The 23,431-nt window shown below is 39.6% G+C and overlaps 1 protein-coding gene across 6 annotated transcripts in view; it reads right to left on the bottom strand.

Moving 5' to 3' along the window:
* Positions 1–23,431, bottom strand: part of PRKAA1 (protein kinase AMP-activated catalytic subunit alpha 1) — a 36,231-nt gene continuing 12,800 nt past the window's right edge. For 3 of the 6 annotated variants that reach the window (XM_036279384.1, XM_036279385.1, XM_036279383.1), the window contains exons 2-9: positions 16,833–16,974; positions 15,170–15,263; positions 11,697–11,841; positions 9,808–9,895; positions 6,955–7,179; positions 4,631–5,117; positions 4,399–4,525; positions 1–1,583 (exon numbers count right to left, since the gene is read on the bottom strand). In XM_036279384.1, coding sequence (XP_036135277.1) covers positions 1,339–1,583; positions 4,399–4,525; positions 4,631–5,117; positions 6,955–7,179; positions 9,808–9,895; positions 11,697–11,841; positions 15,170–15,229 — 1,377 coding nt within the window. In that variant the 5' untranslated portion in view covers positions 15,230–15,263; positions 16,833–16,974 and the 3' untranslated portion in view covers positions 1–1,338. Of the gene's footprint in view, positions 1,584–4,398; positions 4,526–4,630; positions 5,118–6,954; positions 7,180–9,807; positions 9,896–11,696; positions 11,842–15,169; positions 15,264–15,765; positions 15,941–16,832; positions 16,975–23,431 lie in introns of all 6 variants that reach the window. The other 3 variants (XM_036279386.1, XM_036279382.1, XM_036279387.1) reach the window with 3 other exon arrangements.

Raw genomic sequence — 23,431 nt, 5'->3', positions numbered from 1 at the left:
TGTCAAAAATCAATGGAAAAATTCCCTCGGGTGAGGATTAAAAACAAAAAAGTGACCATTTAGAATTATCCAATTTGTTCCATATTTTATTGAAATAATAATGGCATACCTGACTAAGACGACATTGCCAGATTAAAAAAAAAAAGAACCAGCTATAAAAGAAATCTGGAGGACAACTGGTGAAATCTAAATATGCATGATTAGATGACATTAGGGAATTACTTTTATAAGAAGATTATGGTTTTTAAGGACAATATTATTCTTAAAAATAATTATTTTTAGAACATGCTTGAAGTGTTGAGGAGCAATGAGTATGTCTGCAACATCCAAATGGCTCAGAGAAGAACATATATACACATATGTATGAATAACTACATCTATATACACAGTTAGACATGGAGTAAATATGGCAACATGTTAACAAGTGTTTAGTTCAAGTGGTAGATACACATGTGTAAGGGTTTATGATAAAACTGGGAGGAAAAGTCACATCTGAACATTTAGTTTTAAGAGATGTTCTTTCTGTGCAGTGAGTCAATTTAAAAGATAACATGATCGAATGGCAAGAAGTGTTTGCATACACAATACTGACTGACACGAGGAGCAGAGGAATTGGTGAGATTGGCAAAAACAACGTGATTTATTTACAGTATGTGCCACTCAGCTCTTGTGACAAAAAGAGCAATGAATGTACAGGATATTATGGGACAAACTGTTAAGATTAAACTCAGTACCTAGAATATCTGAATATGTTGGTTGTGTGTTTTTTGGACCTAACCGAACTTTCATGTGTCTAGTATCTTTGACGTGACTTACCATATACTACAGAATACTGGGGGGATATGGAAGAGTCACCCAGATGTCCCTACTGTTGGAAGATACTTGCTACTTAAGAAGTTAAAGAGCCCAGAAAACAAAACCACCTATAAAGTTCTCTGAGGATTCTAGGCAAATATTTATTGAATAACTTTATGAAGCAAATATATAACATAACATGTAATAATATATGAAGGCCTTTATGGTAAATTAATATTCTACAAAGCCCTGTGTACACTAAATATAAAATAGCCAAAAATCAAGTGAGCCTGAGAGACCTATAATTCATTGTGTATATTATATGGTGCTATATGCCTACTGAACAGTGAATAAAATTATCTTAATTCATTTTTGCACATTAGGTTTTTAACTATTAATCATGTTCAAATTCCTGTGCAAAATGCATTCCAAAAGGCCAATCCTCAGTTATAATTATGTATAACTTGAATATAAATGGAAGCATTTGGCTATGATTTATTATGCATGCTTATTGCTATCAAAGAAATAAGCAAAGTTTTAGGTTTACTGTGCAAGAATTTTAATTAGATTCGCACACATCTCAAAAAATTCTATTGTGTGACTTCCGGGTCTTGGAGTTAAGTCAACAGGAGAAGAGTCAAGTGAGGTCACAGATGAGGTAAGAGAAGCTTCTGAGGATTTTCCTTGAGCCTCAGCATCTGAATCATTCCTTTGGCAAGATCGATAGTTGCTAACTGATCCCGATCTCTGTGGTGTAGCAGTCCCTGATTTGGCTTCAGTAATTTCATCTGGGTAAAAAATAATTCAATTTATTATAATCCATTACACCCCCCCAAAAATGTTTTAATAGTATTTTATTTTCTTCTTTGAGTGTAACCACTGACCAGCTATCAAGAGCATGTCTATTTTGAAAACTTTATCAAACAGAGGCAAAGCATCTGTGTTGACTCACTCACCTTGTTTACACACAGCGTGTGCTCTCCTGATGGCTGGAGACTGGGTCAGTTCATAGCTACTCAGCAACCTTGCAATCCAAGATCAAGAACCCAGTAAACTGATAACTTGGAGTTGATAAACAGCAGTTCTTAACAAAATGCACTTTTGGAAGCTATCTCATCCAACTCCTCGTTTTATCAATATGGAAACAAACCCCAGAAAGTTAAGTGACTTGCCATAGGTGACAAATGCAGAGAAGGAAACCTGGAACCCAGGTCTCCTAACTCAGTGCTTTCCACTCACCATTTTCTCTTCATATTTAAGATCTCATAAAAGTGCTCAGCAACAATGAACAAAATGTGTTCCAAACTAAAGTTAGGAACACAATAAAAATAAATGGTTGTTTGATTGGTAAACCCAGGCGCTAGGTTGAGAACCCCATCCAAAAACCATAAGTAAAACCTGTTCCATATCTCAGACTGCATCAGTTCGCATTAGCAGATAAACACCCTCTGGACATAAAGATAAGCAGATAAACAGGTATGGCTACCATATCACAGCTCAAACCTTTGTCTTTCTGACACTATGTAGATACTATCTTCGATTATAAAGAAGAAAAAAAACTCACAGGAGAATCTCATCTGACAATCCCATACAATCTTAGATGAACAAAAATAGTAACACAGCTTAACTCAATTGATTTGGCCAATTAAGAATTGCCATAAAGCCTTGGCAAGTTTGGCTCAGCGGTTAGAGCGTTGGCCCACGGACCAGAGAGTCCCAGGTTCGGTTCCTGCTAAGGGCACATACCTCGGTTGCAGTTTGTCCCTGGCCGCAGTTGGGGTCGTGTGAGTGGCAACTAGTTGATGTTTCTCTCTCTTCCTCCCTCTCTCTCTCCCACTCTATCTGAAGATAAATGCAAGAATGTCCAGAGGTGAGGATAAAAAAAAGAATTACCATAAATATTTACCTAATTATAGGCTTTGTTTATGAGAGAACTTTCATATATACACAGCTTTACCCCTTTTGTACTGATGGAGTACAGAAAGAATATTTACTTGAATTATGAGCCAAATGTGTTCCAACAGGCTTTTTAATAGGTCAGGTAAATTTAGTTTTAACAGAGTATACACATGGGAAACTTGAGTTAATGTAAATTCCAAACCATGTCAAGATTATTGTACCATTTACTATAAGTATTATAGTCTATCATATATATACCTTGGCACTTTCCCATTTAAAAATAAAAGCAACAACAAAACCAAGTGTCTGCTTTCTGCAACTGATTAACTTCAAGTTAACCAATCGAAATAGTTAAGAAGGAGATATTCTGGCAAACTATTCATAATGGTAATCAGATGTATTTTCTTAAGTACAGATTTTCATTTTCAAACTACTAAAACAGTAAAACAATACTCAACATAATTGATGTTTCTTTAATAAAATTCAAGAAGGCAGTTTAAGACCTTACAGTATAACAGGGTCATTATTTAATGGACAATTAAAAGACCTAATTAAAATTTTTAAATACTTTAGTGATCTGATTATCAGGTTGTCTATGATTTTTAATAGTTGATAAATAGAAATGTACAATAGTCTAGGTTTAAGTTTAATGTCCTGTTAGTTATGATAGTTACCATGGACATAAAATGCTTTAGTCTCAGGAACCCTTCTACAGTGCATTTTATACACTGATCTATTATTCAAACCTACTTATGAAAGTTGAGTAAAATTGATTTGGCCAATTAAGAATTGCCATAAAGTAAAATTAGAATCATATAACTCTCACAAAATGATAAAAAATGCATATCTCCAGTCGTATCTCTAGTGTCAGGCTGGGAGGAAAAGGCTGGTTCAGAAGAGAAAAATAACCAGAAATCCCTACAAAACATTTCTCAAGTGTCCTGCAAGAACCCTTACTCAGCAAATAATTCCTTGTCCTATGAGCTACTAATCAAATCTATTTATAATGCTTTGTCATTCAACTCTAAAAGCTAGTAACTAAAATCTGAAGTGATCAATTTTATTAAATATAAATAAAAATTATTTAATAAAAATGTCCAGAAAAGTCAACAGTTATTTCTAAATAAAACATTTTATCGCCCTGGCCAGTTTGGCTCAGTGGTTAGAGCTTCAATCTGCAGTCCAGAGTGACCCAGGCTCGGTTCCCGCTAAGGGCACGTACCTCAGTTGCAGTTTGTCCCGGCCCTGGTTGGTCGTGCGGGTGGCAACCACTCGATGTATTCCCTTCACATCAATGTTTCTCTCTCTTGCTTGCTCTCCCTCCCACTCTATCTGAACAAAAAATGGGAAAAAAAAATGTCCTCAGGTGAAGATAAAAACAAAACAAAACAAAAAAACATTTTATCTTACTAGAATGAACCACATTAAAAAAACAGAAATGTGGCAGAAACTATCACTTTAGAATCAGACTGCATCTGGCTTTAAGGATTCTACAAGCTTAAAAGGACAATATAGTCGAAGACAACAAGAATAAGAAGATTCACAAATGTTGACATCACAAAGGCACAAAATCTCACATTGTACATTCTTCTGCTATTGAGTTACTAGGAATGATTCAAGAAGCTTCAAAAGAATCAAAGACAAAAAAGCAAGTTAGATAATAAGGTCTAACATGTCATCTATGGTGTTTTGTGGTGTACATACCATCAAGACTTCGGAAATCCAATAAATACGTTCTACTATCCACTTGGTATAACTGTAGACTCATTTTGGAGTATGTACTTGTCACAGGATTCTTCCTTCGAACACGCAAATAATATGGGTTTACAACCTAGCATATGGTGTGGACAAAAACAAGGTCAAAAGCAATTCTTCCATAAAACACTACACTGGTTTGCCAAATGTGCTAATAATCAGAATGTTCTTTCCTTCCTACCTTCCATTCATAGTCCAGTTGTTTAATTGCTCTACAAACTTCTGCCATGATATCATTTGGTCGACTTTGACTTCTGATTCCCAAATGCCATTTTGCTTTCCTTACACCTTGGTGTTTGGATTTCTGTGGATTTAATTCATCGAGGGTATGACGAGCCCTTGGCGTTTCAGCAACCAAGAAGGGCACCCTTTCAGGGTGGGGCCGAGTCAAATGGTGATCATCGAGGAAGGAATCAGGTGGGCTTGTCGCCAAGTAAAAATCTTTGGCCTCATTCATTATTCTCCTGTTATCTATGATGAGGTGGTAGGCCACCGCCAAAGGGTCCTGGTGATTTCTGTTGTAAAGGCAGCTGAGAACCTCCTCTTCTGAGCACTCAAATTTTTCACATACTTCTTTTAAGGCTTCATCATCAATCATGGTTGAACTGTATGATGGATCCTCAGGAAAGAGATATTTTGGCAGATCCTGTTTGAACCATTCGTGCTCCCTAGGAGAGAGAGGCAGGGCCAGGAGAAGGGTTCTCAGTAGGGATGAGACTGGAAGTAACAGTTTGGGGAATTTAGAATATAAATTAACTTATATTTATACTCATACTGGATTATCATTTTATAAAACTGAGATTTTCCTCTTCTGGCTCACATTTCATTGTATACATTGGGAAAATGCTGCAGCCTCCCTCAGATTTTAAGAGGAAGAAAATGTTGTAGTAACAGGAAAAGAAATGTGTATACTTTATATTTAAATTGGAAAAAAATATGTAAAACGAGAAAAAGTACCTCTCACTTAGAGATTTTAAAATATAAATTTTAGGAAAGGAGTTGTCCTTTTCATCAGCCAGTAATTCACACCCTGGCCGCTGGGTCTCCTTTTTGGTGAGTCTTCAGCATATGGAGCGAACGGAAAGGGCTGAAGCTCTCATTCGACACGGGGTCTTTCCTTCTCCGTCTCCCCAATGCTCTCCTGTCTGCTAATCCCAGATCTACAGCTTGTTTCTTTCTTCCTGGGCCCTCCATCTCAGAGAAATATGCTGTCTACCCATTTTAAGACTAAAGAGAAATTCCCATGGTGGGCAGGGGCAGGAGGGAAACATGGGGTAGAAGAAACATCGTTTGCAGTGAATTTTAAGTCTTCGTTAGAGATGGCATGCCCAAATTTAAGAAATAGATTTGTCACCATCACTTTTGTTTTATTTAAACTATTAGGTTGAATCATAAAAAACTGGTAAAATTGCCCTGGCCAGTATGGCTCAGCAGTTAGAGCCTCGGCCGGAGAGTCCTGGGTTCAGTTCCCACTAAGGGCACGTACCTCGGTTGCAGTTTATCCCCGGCCCTGGTTGGGATCGTGTGGGTGGCAACCACTCCATGTGTCTCTCTCACATCGATGTTTGTCTCTCTCTCTTCCTCCCTCTCTGTCTGAAGATAAATGCAAAAGTATCCTCAGGTGAGGATTAAAAAAAAAAAGAAACTAGCAAAATTGACTGATTTTTTTTATCTACAAAACAACAGTTTCATATGTGATTCAATGTCTACTACTACAGAAAACAAAAAACACGTCATTGATTATATTAAAATTTTCTCATTCCTTGAGATGAACAAAAGGAAAAAATATAATAATTCATGAGATTAGAACTCCAATAGCTACACATGAATTAACTACTAAAAAGTATTCATCCTAGTGAGACTACATAAAAGTCAAATATGATGCATACTGTGGAAAATCTTAAAGAACCACTACAAAATCTAACACCCTCCCAGGATCCTTTTTATTTTTCATTAGCTTTTTTTTTTAAACTTAGAAAGTAGTGTATTTTTTGCCCTGGCCGGTTTGGTTCAGCGGTTAGAGCGTCGGCCTGCGGTCCTGAGAGACCCGGGTTCGGTTCCCGCTGGGGGCGCATACCTCGGTTGCAGTTTGTCCCCGGCCCTGGTCGGTTGTGCAGGTGGCAGCCACTCGATGTGTTCCTTTCACATCGATGTTTCTCTCTCTCTCTCTCTGTTCCTCTCTCTCCCTCCCACTCTACCTGAACAAAGGATGGAAGAATGTCCTCGGGTGAAGATAAAAAAAAAAAGAAAGTAATGTATTTTTCATTATTACAATTTCAAAACAAATAAAGATGCATAAGTACAAAGTGCAAGTCCTCCCTCCTACGAATCTTATTTCCCTAAGGTAGCCAGTATAGTGTGCATTTTTAAATAATACAATAAATAAATGTGTCTGTACACTGTTTTTTAACATAAAAAAGTACATACTGACCTGCAACTTTTTCTTCCCCTTAACTTACACCACTGGTACTACGCCCTCTGGTCCTCTCCAAGTTGCTTTCTTACCTGATGTCCTTGATTGCGGCCCTCTTCATGGGATCCACCTGCAGCATGTGCTTCAATAGGCTAATCACAGAAGGGTTTAGATACTGAGGGGTATAAAAGATTCCATCACATATCTTCTTAAAAAGGGTTGGCACGTGGTCGTCATCAAAGGGAAGGGTCCCACATAATAAAGCGTAGAGAATAACCCCACTGCTCCATATGTCTACCTCTGGACCTGCATACAGTCTGCAACAGGAAACACCCATTGGATTAAATACTCATAGCAATTTAAGAGTCAGTCATTTAATCAAAAATTTTAAATATGGATATTTCATAAATAATTATTAGACAGAATAGTTTGTAATCAGTGCTGTACACTACACATAAAGATTTTGTACTATTTCTATCAGTATTTTCTTTGATAACAAAAGTCAAGAATTTGTTTTTTCAGTTACAGACTATAGCTAAAATACTTCTTACTATCTACGATGATCCTCATGAGATCCAACCAATAGGGCCAAACCCTGAACAAATATATCATCAGTGAATTTAAAACCACTGTTGTTCAGTTACAGAGGAGAGAGGATATGATCTTTCACCAACTGAGAATGTTCTCTACTGATGGACCTGAAATGCAGGCTCTCCAATAACCCCGACCTCAACGTAAAAGGGGCCTGAGGCTGCGGAAGGAAGCCTCGCTAACAGGTTCACAAAGGATTCTGTTTGCACTGTAGCCAACTGACTAGACTTGCTGTAGACTAGTTAGAATACCCATTCAAAGTCTGGCCTCAGAGAAAGGATTTCTTTAAATTGGTTAAATTAGACACTGCTTTGAAAGTAAAAGTTTCCATTCATCCCGACCTTGCAGAAAGACCTTATGCAAAGAAGGAAAATTAGACTTCAGTCATGGCCCACTGCATATATGCATAATTACATTTATTTTTATTTATTTAACCCTGCCCCCAGTATCTAGGTCCTGAATTGTTTTCTTCCCAAAATAATTTAGACAACACAAATGAAGTAATTTTTTAAAGAATTCTGAACATTAATATAAAATGATAAAACTTGATAAGTCTAAAATTAGAATACTTCTGCCTTATTCATAACCATAACTTTACAGAAATATAAGTTCTCGCCTGTCCAGTGTGGCTCAGTGGATTGAACGTCACCCTATGGACTGAAAGGCCCAGGTTCGATTCCAGGTCAAGCACATGTCCAAGTTTTGGGTTTGATCCCCAGTAGGGGGTGTGCACGAGGCAGCTGATCAATATTTCTCTCTCTCCCTTTCTCTCTAAAAAATAAAATATATTAAAAAGAAATATAATATCTCTGAGCAGGTTAGGGCAAGCAAGATTACAAAAACAGGAAGAAAGTACTACAATATTTCTGCATTATGAATTAATCAGGATGTGAAACATTCAAACAAAGAAACATGGTTTGAATAAAAGTTCTTAAAAGTTAACTATAGCCCTGGATGGTGTGGCTTAGTTGGTTGGGTGTCAACCCATACACCTAAAGGTTGTTGGTTCAATTCCTGGTAGGGGGCATACAGGAGGCTGCTGATTGATGTTTTGCTCTCACATTGATATTCTCTCTCTCCCTCCCCCCCAAAAAATCAATAAAAATATGCCCTGGCCGGTTTGGCTCAGTGGTTAGAGCGTCGGCCTGCGGTCCTGAGAGACCTGGGTTCGGTTCCCGCTAAGGGCACGTACCTCGGTTGCAGTTTGTCCCCGGCCCTGGTCGGTTGTGCGGGTGGCAGCCACTCGATGTGTCCCTTTCACATCGATGTTTCTCTCTCTCTCTCTGTTCCTCTCTCTCCCTCCCACTCTACCTGAACAAAAAATGGAAAAATGTCCTCGGGTGAGGAAAAAAAAAAAAAAATCAATAAAAATACTAAAAAACAAAAAAGTTAACTACAGAAAGCAGTAAATAAAATCAATCTTCTGTGTTGAATTTCAGTGGTGTAGTGAAGAACAATTACTCTTAAAAAAATTTAATTTCCCTGTCATCTAAACTATTAAAAAAGCTGCACCATACAAAACTTCTCATCTTCTCAAACATTGGCTTAGTAAATTGAGAGGTCAGAATTCTTGTAATATTGCAATTTCTAAAATATTTTTAAAATGAAAATTCAAAATAAATGGAATCTGAAGATTTTATTAATACTTGAATCCAATTCTCCAGGACACTTTATCATAAAACTTTACTACAAAATACCATCTATTTGAAAAATTAAAGCTATGCATTACACTTTTTTCCCCAAAACTTTTCTCTTACAGATGGTACTTCAGTTTCTTTGAGTACCCAATTTAAAATATATTAACTCGCTATTTAACATTTCTTGATTCCACTTGTTCCTTTGGAGTAATGCCTCAATAATTTGAACCTTTGTCTTTGCTACATTTTTTCAAGTTGTGAGGGTTCAAAATGTGACTCATCAGTGTGTGGATTATTTTTTTTTAATCTTCATTTTTGAAAGTGTTACAGATGTACCGTTTTTTCCCCCATCTAAGTAAACAGCAAACCACTTCTCACTACTAGATATTTCCATATTATTCAAGTTTTTAATGTCTTATCTACCTTTAAAACTCACTAGTTTTAAACCTTCAGTGTCTTCTACTAGTGGGGGAAAATGTAAGTACTCTCATCTAACTACTTAAATATACATTGACTTTGCATACCAACATTCTCCTCTATAAATGGAGGCCTTATTTATAATGTTTTATTCTTAAAACACAACACTTTTTTGGATAAGAAAAGAATGCACCTGCTTTCTTTCCTTCCTACATCAGACACTCTAGGCACTAGACTCACAACATCTAGGAGCAAACGGCAATCACAGATGCACTGAGGGCAGGGAGTGTCACATACTACCTTCCTGAAATTACTTCTGGTGCAGCATAGTTGGGCGAGCCACAACTTGTTCTTAAAAATTCACCATCTGACATCATGTTTGAAAGACCTGAAAATGCACAAAATCAACTACTCAAGACTTCCCAAGTACAAAAATAAAAGAAAAACTCTATTAAATGATACAATTGAGTTTGCAGTAAAGTAATAAATCATTTTATTCTTTGCTCCAACAAAATACTATAGTCTTTACTGTTCCCAAATATTTTGCCACTATGCCCTAAAATGTGTAATCTATTTCAACATTTAAACTTAGTGCCCTGGCAGGTGTGGCTCAGTAGTTGAGCATCAACCCATACACCAAGAGGTCTCTGGTTCAATTCTGGTCAGGACGTATGCCCAGGTTGTGGGCCAAATCTCCAGTGGGGGTCATGCAGGAGGCAACCAATCAATGTTCTTTCTCATCAATGTTTCTCTCTCTCCCTCTCCCTTCCTTTCTCTCTAAAAAAATCAATACAGAAAAAAAAAAATTTTTTTTAAATAAATAAAGTTAGTGCATTTTTAGCCCTGGTCAGTTTGGTTCAGCGGTTATGGCCCTCGGCCCAAGGGTCACGGGTTTGATTCCAGTCAAGGGCACATAACTGGGCTAGAGGTTCACCTGGTTTCCACCCCCGGTCAGGGTCATTCAGGAGGCAACCAATCAATGTGTTTCTCTCACATCTTCCCTCCCTCCCTCCCTCCCTCCCTCCCTCCCTCCCTCCCTCCCTCCCTATCTCCCTCCCTCCCTCCCTCCTTCCTTCCTTTTCTCTGTCTCTCTCTCTCTCTCTCTCTGGCTCCCTCCTTCCCTCCTACTCTCTCTCAAAAAAAAAAAAAAAAAAAAATCAATGGAAAAATATCCTCGGGTGAGGATTAACCAAAAAAAATAATAAAGTTAGTGCATTTTTAGAGTTTAATGAGTATGTATTAAGCTTATCAGTCACTGAACTTACGAACATAAACTTGGCATATTTAAATTTTATTAATACAGAAATTACTAGAAAAACCGTAGAACAGATGAGAAAAATTAAAACTGAAAGTTTCTCTTAACCCGTGTTCTCTTTAATATAATAATTTTGAAAATCAAAGTTCCCTCATAGTTTTATTCCAAAAAGACACCTCTGCCTTCTCAAAAAATGTACCCTATAAAAATAATGACACTGAGGTATAAGGAAGTCAAATAATTTAGACAGTTACCAAAAAAACAAAACAAGACACAAAAATAGTAGCTCAGGGCTGGCTGGCATGTTCACTTAATCTCTATACACTGAAATATACACATTTAAAACTGAGGAAAATATTTGTAAGAATGTCTCTGAACTGAAGCTAAGCAAAAGAAAGTTGCAGATTAATTTTTCTCTTAGATTTCATGATGTCCATGGCAATTTATATAGGAAATAAAAGAAAAGGAAATTCAATTTTGACAATCCAATGTTCAAGCTGAAATTACATTTTTCTCAAGTTGAAATTATTTTTCTATCATTTAAAATACCTTACCTTTTTTTCCTAAATAATTTTGTTCATATAGTTTACCTTCTGGCTTTCTGAGTTTGACTAACTTCATCCCAATTCTTTCCTCTTGCTCAAAAGAACACACTAGAAATAGGTTGCTAATTTCTCCTTCATACGTAATAGGTTCCAAATGATGTCTCTGCTGCCCCAACTTAAATTGTTTACTGTCACAAACTCAATTTTAAAGACATAAAGCTAATAAAAAATAATTCCTTATCTTTTCTCCTTTCTGAATGCTCATGAACAAAAGGGCGAAGATACCCTACTTTGGGATGAGTCTATTACATAAAGGTAGACGTTGTCTGGGGAGCGCTGCTCATGCTCGCTCAACATAATGAAGATGTGAGGCTGTGAGAATCTCTCACCGAAGTCAGCTATCTTGGCGTTCATGTGTGCGTCGAGCAGGACGTTCTCAGGTTTCAGGTCCCTGTGGACCACCATGTGCCGGTGACAGTAATCCACCCCGGAAAGGATCTGCTGGAACAGACGGCGACTTTCCTTCTCATCCAGCTAAGAGAAGCAGAGAGGCATCTTACAGGTGTGTTTTTCAAAACAAAGTCTTCTACCTATAGTTCTCCAACCTACAAAACTGTATGAATGCACGAAACCTTCCAAGTGAACCTCACAAGATACTTTTGAAATGCAGAGGAGATATATGCAGCACAAAACAGAAATGCTAAGGATCTTGGAACCCAAATCAGTAAAGTAACTCAACTCTCTAATGTTATCACTTTCATGACTTCATTGTTATAGCTTGCTTTCCTTTATATCTCATGAGCTATTTCAAATAGTTTCAATTTCTGCTTCAAACGAGGCATTTTTTGCCCGTCCAATGTGGCTCAGTGGACTGAGCATGGTCATCCCATGGACTGAGATGTCCCAGTTCGATTCCCAGTCAGGGCACACACCCGGATTGTGGGCTCCCTCCCCAGTAAGGGGCGTGCAGGAGGCAGCCAATCGGTGTTTCTCTCTCACATATACGTTTCTCTCTCCCCACCCAAAAAAAAATCAATAAAAACATATTTTAAAACTAGGCATGTTTTTGCCTATAAATTCAAAACATTTCATCTTTCACTCCTTTCACAAATATTTATTGAATAACTACAATATGCTAGGCACTGTTTAATGATATGGAACAACACATAAAACAAAGGATCTAATACAGTTGACAAAAATAGACAATAAAATAAATGAATAATAGTGCTTTTTAGAAAAATAAAGCAGGATAAGAACAGAGCTATGTTGTGGTGGAGATACTAGTTTAGACTACATGAGGAAGTAACAGTTAATGAATTAGCATTGTTAATGAATTAGCAAACAGCCATCTCATTTTATATCCTGAAATAAAAGATGTTATAATTTTAACAAAAGAAAAACCTTAATTTAGTTTATTTTATAAAATATAAAAGCATTTATCTTTAGTCAACTTACTAAAAAAGGTTAACTTACGCTGCAACTATATTTTTTTATATTCTTTTAAAAGTTCTCTTTCCATTTATCCATATTTTCTTATTTTATTTTTTCCATAATCATTACTTGGACATGCTTGCTCCCAAAAGTCATATTTAGTTAATAAGCTGTTATCCTTTAGGCAAAGAACTCTAATATGCAACTCTCTAAAACAGGTTACAAATTAGCATTCTAAAACCAAACTTTTCTACCTTAAATGACATGGATAATCTGGGAGACATGAAGACATAATAATTTTTTGGAAGCAAAATTGAAACTATTGAAGCACTATGAGATGACTGTTCCTCTAGAACAAGACTAAGGAATCAACAACCTAACATCTTTATTTCTAGAAGAAATATCGGTTCATTTTGTAACTATTTATATTAAATATACTAAAAGAAAAAAGAATATTCTAAATGTGAAAGAGAAGAAAACTTAATTGATTAAACAAAATATAAGAGGTAAAATAACTAGATATGCTACAAAAAAATGAAGATTATACTATATTAAATACAAAGGATGAAAGAAGGGAAATCTACAAAGGAAGATTAGAAAAAAATCAAAGCATATTTCCAGTTAAATACAGCAGACTGAACCTTTGGTCTCCACTCCTTGAAATATTACTGATAACATTAGCATATAAAGACAAAAAGAACCAGAGAAGAGACATCAGTAATTAAGAGGAGTCACCAAGCTGGAAAGTGGATGAACAGTGATAAAGACTTCGCCAGCCAGAGGATGCGGAAACCTAAGCCTATAGGGATAGAGACCAAGAATAAATGTATATACGCAGAACCCGGAAAGGCTGGGAAGTGGGAAATATTGGGAATTCTGAAGGTAGAAGTGAGAGGTGGGCTGAAAACAGGACAACTGGTTGAAGGATGAAGTTTTAAACTCACCTCTACTAGGGGGGTAAGACCCATGACTCACTCCTTAGTAAGGCTGACCCGTGTCCTCAAGGACACCAAGGCAGGGATGAGGCAGGCACCAGAGAAAGCGTGGGGATAAGTGAAAGCCAACATGCCACCTGGTGACACCTGCAGCCCCTTCTCCATGCTGCCTCCAGGCTGACACCCTCGAGGAAATGGGAACGTTTCTTCTGAAGCAACTATCTGATCCAAGGAAAGATGTCTGTCGTTACTGACACTTGGTGTGCCCTCACAAAATGGACAGGTCCCTACCTAATCAACCTAAGGGGAGGCCCACCGACCAGTAAGTTCACCCACACAAGCCGGGCATTTAGTACCGCCCAGATAAATGAACCACCAGTGTGGGAGGGCCAGTGCACGCAAGACAAAGAAAAACCAATAAAATGAATGAAAGAACAGGGAGCAGAGTATACAGAAACAATGCAGGGAACACAAGAAAACGATCTTAACGAAGTGTCATCTTCACACAAGATTATACACCTTTGGAGAAAAAATAGGCAATGTAAAGAAAGAAAATTTCAGAAAATAAGAAAGATCTTGAAACAGAAAATATGACAACTGAAATTTTAATATGCAACAGATACAAACTGAAGAAAATTCCCGCAATGAAAAGCAAACTGACAAAGAAATAAGAAACGGAAGAGAAAAGAAAACAAGATACCAAGTCAACTTGCACCTATTTCCATTTTTTCCAGGCAGAAAAGGGAGGGTGGGAGAGATGCAGGGGACAGAGAAGTGGAATACCTGAAATCTACATGAACTCTGTTAAGAAATGGCTAATCAAAATTAGCGTGGTTAACGAGCTGAGTTTGATGAAAATAAACACACGCTATGTAGGAAAAATGAATGAATGGTAGAGAGAACTTCAGGTCGGGAGGGAAAAGAAATGGGTTCTCAGCGCTCGCTACGGCTCTTCAGTAAGAGGCTTCTGCGCAGCATGTGCCCTGGCTGTGAGAACAGCTGTGGGCGGGGGCAGCGCTCAGCTTTTTATCTGTAACGTGAGATACTGTCCAAGATGTCCTCGAAAGGGCCTTCAACTCCAAATTCTTTAAGTCTAATTCCTACCTCCTTCATGGAGCCTGTTCGTACTAATCAGGTATGTCAGATTTCTAAAACCAATAAATGAATGCAATTTAAATGTGGCTAGGGCTAACCAGCAAGGCCTAGATTTTTAAGTATTTAATACTACATTTTATAAGGATTAAATATATACTTTAAGATATATATTTAAAATATCTGTATGCCCCCAAAACATTAAGTCTGAGAATCACGAGTGCTGTGGTCTCATTTAAGGGTCCTTACTAGCTCTAAATACTCTATGATTCTAGACAAATATATGACTAAGGGAAATGGTTATTAAATAGACCTTTTAACAAAATTGCTTTCCAGTGTCTTGAAGCTAGTAAGGGATAAGGGGAGTTACAAAACAGATACAGGATTAAATCAGAACTGCTTACCCTTCCATTTTTACAGATATAATCAAATAGCTCTCCTCCTGAGACATATTCCATCACCATGAAAATATCAGATGGTGTACTGATGACCTGGTACCTGGTGAGAGAAAACATTATCTACCAATATTAAAACATATATATTCATTCATTCAATATTTATTAAGCACCTATAATATTCCAGGTACTGTGCTAGAAGCTAAGAAAACTGCAGGAAACAAAACTTCTCTGCCCTCCTGGAGTTCATGTTCCAGGAGCCAGGCAACAAACATTAAATAAATAAGCATGCTATGAAGAGAAATAAAGCAAACCAAGGGGAATCTTTCATACTCAAGAAGGCCTTGCTGATAAAGTAATATCTGGGCAGAGCCTAATGGAAGTAAGGGCCATTACATAGGAAGAAGGTGAACCAGGCAGAGGAACAGCACGTGCAAAGCCCCCTCCCTGCCCCGCCACGTGGAAGCCTGCCTGGCATGTTCAAGCGATGGTAAGACCGCTGGCAGAATGAGCTGGGACAGAGAAATAGGATGTGGAGTCAAAGAGGTAACTGCAGACCGGAGGACACGGAACCTTACAAGACATGATGGAGCTTTGGCTCTTACTCTAAGACAGATGAAGGTTTCAAGCAAAGTAGTCATGTGATCTGGCCTCTTCAGACGTTAACTGTGGCAGCAACATGAAGAACTGACCGCAGACAGAAAGGTGGATGCAGGAGCTACTGCAACAATCCATGAGCGAGATGAAGGGAGCTCGGACCAGGTGGTGGCAATGAAGGAACTGAGAAGGAAGACATGGAATGGATGGCAGGAAGTGAGAGCAACGGGGAAGTCAAGGACAGTTGCAACGTTCTGCCCGGAGGAACCAGACATGAACTGAGATGGTGCAGATGTGGGAAGAGCAAGTTTGGGAGGGTAATAGCGAGTTCCGTTTCAGCCACGTGGAGGTGCACATGCTTCGAGGACATCCCCATGGAGGGGAAGCAGGCAGTGGGCATGAGCCTGGAGTTCCGAGGAGAGCTTCAAAGTGGGAGATGACATTCAGGGGTCATCAGCACTGGACAGTATTTAAACCATGGCACCTCGACAACTTCACAGAGGTAAGAGTGAACTAACTTTGAGTCAGGTAGTTCAGTACGTAAGTCTAAGCAGTTTTAACTTACAGCCTATAGAATCAAGCCGAACAGAAAATAAATTATCTAAAAACCCTGTAATTGGCAACTGTAAAACAACAGTAATGTTACTGCCCTTTTGCAATCATGGACTCCTGATATTCTATTATTTGTTATTTGTTTTATCAGATGTAAGCAGCATGGGGGAATCTCATTTTGCTGCGTGTCTCTAGTGAGGCTAACTGATGTGGAAATTTGGGGGGGGAGGGTTAAGAGTTTGTACTAACAAATCATTGTTGGTTCTGCAGCAAATATTATCTATCAGAAGGACATTTATCCAGAAGACAAGAAAGAATGAGAAAGATAACTACTGATAACCAGAAGGTCAAAACAGGAACATAGGCTTAAGTGACTCTGAATGGAGTCAGATGAAAACATAAACAGGAAGAAACTTCAAACCCTCAAGAGTAGACCAAAGAAAAGTCAGTTATCTTTCTCACACATCGTATTAATTAGGTTAATAAAAATAATAGGGCTGTATTTGATATAATCAGATCTTACAGTTTAATAATATGAGGATGCCTGAAAAGCTTGAGGTTCTGAATTTCTCTGCGGATTTTTCCTACCACATCAAGGCTTCGAATCTTCTGTCGATTGAGTATCTTCACAGCAACTTTATGCCCAGTCAATTCGTGTTTGCCAACTGTAAGAGACATAATTTTAATGGATTAGTACCAGGCTTGATTAATTACATATTTAGACATATTCTAAGAGTAGTCTTCTTAGCATTCTCAGAAAATACCTGAGCACATTTAACCTCCTTGGATGTTTGTATGAATGATGGGAGAATATGTAAAGGGTACAGAGGTCCCTCCAGGAAGGGAGGCTGGGAGGCTAAGGGAGAGAGAAAGTAAAGAGACTTCCTTTTTGCACTTTTAAATTCTCTTCATTTATTTTCATTTTTTAAACTGTCACACATACAAATTGAACTTTTTCCTTTCGGTACAGTTCTACAGATTTTAACATAGGTAGAAAATGGTCTAACTACCATTATAATCAGATACAGAACAGTTCCATTAACCCAAAACACCCCCTCATTCTATAGGCAAACGTCCCCTATCCAAAACCCCTTGAACCTTTTAAAATGTGGTTCAGACTTCCGGTCAAGATGGCGGGTAGGTAACCGCAGTATCGCGTCCTCCCACAACCACATCCAAGTTACAACTAAACTACAGAACAACCACCATTCAAAACCGCCTGAAATCAAGCTGAATGGAAGTCCTACAACTACGGAATTAAAGCAGCAGCCACATCCAGACTAGTAGGAGGGGCGGCGGTGCGAGGGGTGGCGGCGCGAAGGGCTGGTCCCACACCCACGTGTGGCGGATAAAAATCAGAAGGCTCCCGCGGCTGGGAAGGTCCTTCCTGAGGACTGAGGGGTCCCCGTCCCACACCAGGTGCCCCGCTCAGGGTTCCAGTGCCAGGAAGAGAATCCCCATCACTTCTGGCTGGAAAACCAGCGGGAACTGAGGCTCAGGGAGGCTGAAGCGGCGGGAGCCCCAGGCAGCTCCTTACAGGGCCCGCGCACGGACTTACCGGACTCTCTCCCTCTAAGCTCGGAGGGGAGGCAGCCGAGGGCTGGAGAGGGGCTTTCTCAGGGACAAACGTGCTGTCAGAGGCCTTTGTTCCTTTGGTGAGCCCTTCCCTGGGGCGGCAGACAGTCGCCATATCTGGGACTCCAGCAACCTGGCTCACACTGGATGCCCCGCCCTGCTGACTCCCTGAGGCCCCGCCCCACCCAACTTTCAGGCCCACCCAAGCTGTTGCCACTTGCTTAACCATAGGATTGGCCTGTCTTGGATCCTGCTTCAGGTTTTCCTAAATTTTTTCAAACGAGCAGCATCTGGTCTCAGCGAGCCCCATACCGCTCATTAAGTAATACACAGAAACAAACACAGGGAGGCAGCCAAAATGAGGAGACAAAGGAACAGGTCCCAAATGAAAGAACAGAACAAAACCCCAAGAAAAGAACTAAGCGAGCCCTGGCCGGTTTGGTTCAGTGGTTAGAGCATCAGCCTGCGGTCCTGAGAGACCCGGGTTCGGTTCCCGCTAAGGGCACGTGCCTCGGTTGCAGTTTGTCCCCAGCCCTGGTCGGTTGTGCGGGTGGCAGCCACTCGATGTGTTCCTTTCGCATCGATGTTTCTCTCTCTCTCTCTCTCTCTGTTCCTCTCTCACCCTCCCACTCTACCTGAACAAAAAATGGGAAAATGTCCTCGGGTGAGGATAAAAAAAAAAAAAAAATTAAAAAAAAAAGAAAAGAAAAGATAAGAACTAAGCGAAATGGAGATAAGCAACCTAACAGATGCTGAGTTCAAAATACTGCTTACAAGGATGCTCAATGAACTCAGTGAGGGCCTCAAGAGCATAAAAAAAGGACCAGTCAGAAATGATCAATGCACAGTTAGAAACGAAGGAGGCTTTAACTGAAATAAAGAATAATTTACACAGCTTCAATAATAGAGTACGTAAATCCAAGGAGCAAACCATCGATTTGGAATATAAGGAAGCAAAAAACGCCCAATCAGAACAGCAAAAAGAAAAAAGAATCCAAAAAAATGAGGATAGTGTAAGGAGCCTCTGGGACAACCTCAAGCATGCCAACATTCGCATCTTGGGGGTGCCAGAAGGAGAAGAGAGAGAACAAGAAATCGAAAACCTGTTTGAAACAATAATGGCAGAAAACTTTCCTAACTTGGTGAAGGAAACAGACATACAAGTCCAGGAAGCACAGAGAGTCCCAAACAAGATGAACCCCAAGAGGCCCACACCAAGACACATCATCATCAAAATGCAAAAGGTTCAAGACAAAGAAAGAGCCCTGGCCAGTTTGGCTCAGCGGTTAGAGCGTCGGCCTGCGGTCCAGAGAGACCCGGGTTCGGTTCCCGCTAAGGGCACGTACTTCGGTTGCAGTTTGTCCCCGGCCCTGGTTGGTCGTGCGGGTGGCAGCCACTCGATGTGTCCCTTCACGTCGATGTTTCTCTCTCTCTCTCTCTCTCTCCCCCGCTCTATCTGAACAAAAAATGGAAAAATGTCCTCGGGCGAGGATAAAAAAAAAGACAAAGAAAGAATCTTAAAAGCAGCAAGAGAAAGGCAGCTAGTTACCTACAAGGGAGTTCCCATAAGGCTGTCAGCTGATTTCTCAAAAGAAACTTTGCAGGCCAGAAGAGAGTGGCAAGAAATATTCAGAGTGATGGAAAGCAAGAACCTACAACCAAGATTACTCTATCCTGCAAAGCTGTCATTTAGAATCGATGGCCATATAAAGACTTTCCCAGACAAGAAAAAGTTAAAGGAGTTCATCACCACCAAACCATTATTATATGAAATGATGAAGGGTCTTTTTGAAGAAAAAGACAAAATATATGAACAAACAAAATGGCAATGAATACATATCTATCAACAATGGAATCTACAAGCAAAATGAACAGATAGAACAGAAACATTCTCATAGATACAGAGAACATTTTGTTGGTTGCCAGATGGGAGGGGGTTGGGGGGAATGGGTGAAAAAGGTGAAGGGATTAAGACGTACAAATTGGTTGCTAAACTGACAAACCTCAAAGGGAAAGGGGCTGGGGGGGTGGGAAGAAATAAACCAAAGAACTTATGTGCATAACCAATGGACACAGACAATAGTGTGGGAAAAGGTGGGAGGGGGGCGGGAGTGGGGAGGAGGGAGTCAATGGGGGAAAAACTGTGGAACACCTGTAATACATTCTACATTCAACAATAAAGATTTTTTAAAAAATAAAATAAAAATAAAAATAAAATTGGTTCACAAATGTGTAATTTATATTTTTAAAAAGAAGAAAAGAAAATTAAGTGATTATCTTTTATTTTGAATGCAATACTCTGATATTCAATGGTGATAGAATTTAGACACTTTTATAGAGATAAAGTTTCCAAAAATTTCATCCTTTCTCAAGAACCTACTGGAGAATATATATTTCATCAAAATCAACAAGGAAACCAAGAAGATGGTATCCAATATAGAAGAAAAACTAAGGGTATCCCGATATGGTAAAGAAGCCAAGTCTTAGGTAACAGATACATAGAAGGCCCAGAAGGCAACAAATCCAGAAAGCAATGTTACAAGGGGTTCAAGACGGTTATTTCTGTGGAGGAAAAAAAGAGAATAAATTGTCTTCCAGGGCTGAAAATATGAAACATTGTAATGACAGATTTTACAAAGACATCTGAAGAGGTGAGGAATTTAAACTTAGGTTCAAAGAAAACAAAGCAAATGAAAAAATGAGTCAAAAACTAAGGAAAAATTAAAACTTCTGTAAGAAAATACAGTCACAGGCCCAGCCAAAGTGGCTCAGTGGCTGAGCGTCGACCCATGCACCAAGAGTTCGCCAGTTCGATTCCCCGTCAGGGCACACGCCCAGGTTGCGGGCCGATCCCCAGTGTGGGGCATGCAGGAGGCAGCCAGTCCATGTTCTTTCTCATCGATGTTTCTATCTCTCTCTCCCTCTCCCCTCCTCACTCTCTAAATACAATAAAGAAAAAGAAATTTAAAAAAAGAAAATATAGTCATAGTATTGGCTTACCGAAGTGTTTTTATACAGTCACAATTATGAAAAACACCAAATATGGATTTTTTTTTTTTTTTTTTATCCTCACCCGAGGATATTTTTCCATTTTTTGTACAGATAGAGTGGGAGGGAGAGAGAGGAAGGAAGAGAGAGAGAGAAACGTCGATGTGAAGGGACACATCGAGTGGCTGCCACCCACACGACCAACCAGGGCCGGGGACAAACTGCAACCGAAGTACGTGCCCTTAGCGGGAACTGAACCCGGGTCTCTCCGGACCGCAGGCTGATGCTCTAACCGCTGAGCCAAACTTGCAAGGGCCAAATATGGATTTTTAAAAAATGATATAACTTTATTAGGAGAATGAAGGTGTAGGGCAGCAGTTCTCAACCTGTGGGTCGTGACCCCCTTGGGGGTTGAATGACCCTTTCACAGGAGTCGCCTGAGACATGACAGTAGCAAAATTACAGTTATGAAGTAGCAACAAAAATAATTTTATGGTTGGGGGACACCACAACATGAGGAGCTGTATTAAAGGGTTGTGGCATTAGGAAGGTTGAGAACCACTGATGTAGAGAAAAAGGCATAGGAGAACTCATATCCTCATCTACCATAATAGGTAGTCAACAAAAACACCTGTCGACAGGAAACAGTTTGTATGCATGCATAAATCAATTAGAAATGTAGAAATTAAGAAAAAAAAAAAAAGTAAAAAAAGAAACAGCTATCAGTTGAAAGTGGGATAGTGAATTCCGTTTTATAAATACACCTCTTAGATCTATTTGGCCTTTTAAAATATACATGTATCTACTACTTTATCCCCAAAAAAGTTTTAATTTTTAAATAAGTGATTTAGCCCGGGCCGGTTTGGCTCAGTGGTTAGAGCGTTGGCCTGCGGTCTGGAGAGACCCGGGTTCGGTTCCCGCTAAGGGCACGTACCTCGGTTGCAGTTTGTCCCCGGCCCTGGTCGGTCATGCGGGTGGCAGCCACTCGATGTGTCCCTTTCACATCGATGTTTCTCTCTCTCTCTCTCCCTCCCACTCTATCTGAACAAAATATCGAAAAAAAAATGTCCTCGGGTGAGGATAAAAAAATAAATAAATAAATAAGTGATTTAGGGTTTTAGCTTTATAGGAAGAACATGTTCTCTTAAATTAGAACAGTTTAGTCCAGCCAGTGTGGCTCAGCAGTTGAGCGTTGACCCTGCACCAAAGGGCTGCAAGTTGGATTCCCGACCAGGACATGTGCCCAGATTGTGGGCCCAATCCACAGTGGGGGGCATGCAGAAGGCGGCCAATCGATGCTCTCTCTCATCGATGTTTCTATCTCTCTCTCCCTCTCCCTGTGGAGACAATAAAGAAAAAAAAATTATCAAAAAAAAAAAAAAAATTTAGAACAGTGTGTAAGACCAGTATCAGAGAGCTCTCCCTGGCAATCTTGATTGTTACCAGCTGAAAATCAAGAATAATGATAACAAGAAATCCCTTCTTAGCTATTTGTGTTTGCTATGGGCTGCACTGGGTCTTCTCCATACTTTATATTTTGAAGCCCTAGCCCTAGGACCTTAGAAGATGACAGCATTTGGAGCTAGAGCCTTCAGAGAGGTGACTAGGTTAAAATAAGACAGTTCGGGTAGGCCCTAATCCCACCTGACTGGGTCCCTACAAGAGGAAATGTGGACACACAGAGACAGCAGGAGCACACGCAGAAGCCACGCGAGCACACAGGGAGAAGAAAGCCTGCAAGGACAGAGGCCACAGAGGAAACCGAACCTGCTGAAACCTGGACGATCTCAGGCTTTAGCCTCCAGACTGTAAGAAAATAGATTTCCGTTGTTCAAGCCATTCAGTCAGTGGTATTTTGTTATGGCAGCCCTAGCAGATTCATACCATAGTTTTTACTATCTCGAAGTTGAAAACTCATTGGTACTTTAAGCTTCTTGTATTTAAAACATTATCTTAAACAAATAATTTTTCTCACGCCAATCTAAATAGGCTTTCCTGCTTGTTCTGGGATTTGTGATACAGCTGAGCCTCACTGTCCTTCAAAAAACCCCAGAAGTGAGGCCTGGCCAGTGTGGCTCAGTTGGCTGGAGCATCGTCCCATACACTGAAAGGTTGTAGGGTCAATCCCTGGTTGGGGCGCGTACAAGAAAACAACCAATTGATGTTTCTCTCTCACATCATTGTATCTTTCTCTCTCCCTTCCTCTTTCTAAAATCAATGAAACAGCCCTGGCCGGTTTGGCTCAGCGGTCCTGAGAGACCCGGGTTCGGTTCCCGCTAAGGGCACGTACCTCGGTTGCAGTTTGTCCCTGGCCTTGGTTGGTTGTGTGGGTGGCAGCCACTCGATGTGTCTCTTTCATGTTGATGTTTCTCTCTCTCTCTCTCTCCCTCCCACTCTACCTGAACAAAGAATGGAAAAATGTCCTCGAGTGAGGATAAAAAAAAAAAAAAAGTAAAATAAAAATAATAAAATCAATTAAACATATCCTCAGGTGAGAATTTTAAAAAACAAACAAAAAAACCCGAGAGGGAGAACCTTACAGATCATCGGGTCCAATGG

The sequence above is a fragment of the Molossus molossus genome, unplaced genomic scaffold, assembly GCF_014108415.1.
Source record: "Molossus molossus isolate mMolMol1 unplaced genomic scaffold, mMolMol1.p scaffold_m16_p_3, whole genome shotgun sequence".
In the NCBI taxonomy this organism is placed as follows: Eukaryota; Metazoa; Chordata; class Mammalia; order Chiroptera; family Molossidae; genus Molossus; species Molossus molossus.
The sequence above is the reverse complement of the archived record's forward strand: the minus strand, read 5'-3'. Positions and strand labels throughout refer to the sequence as shown.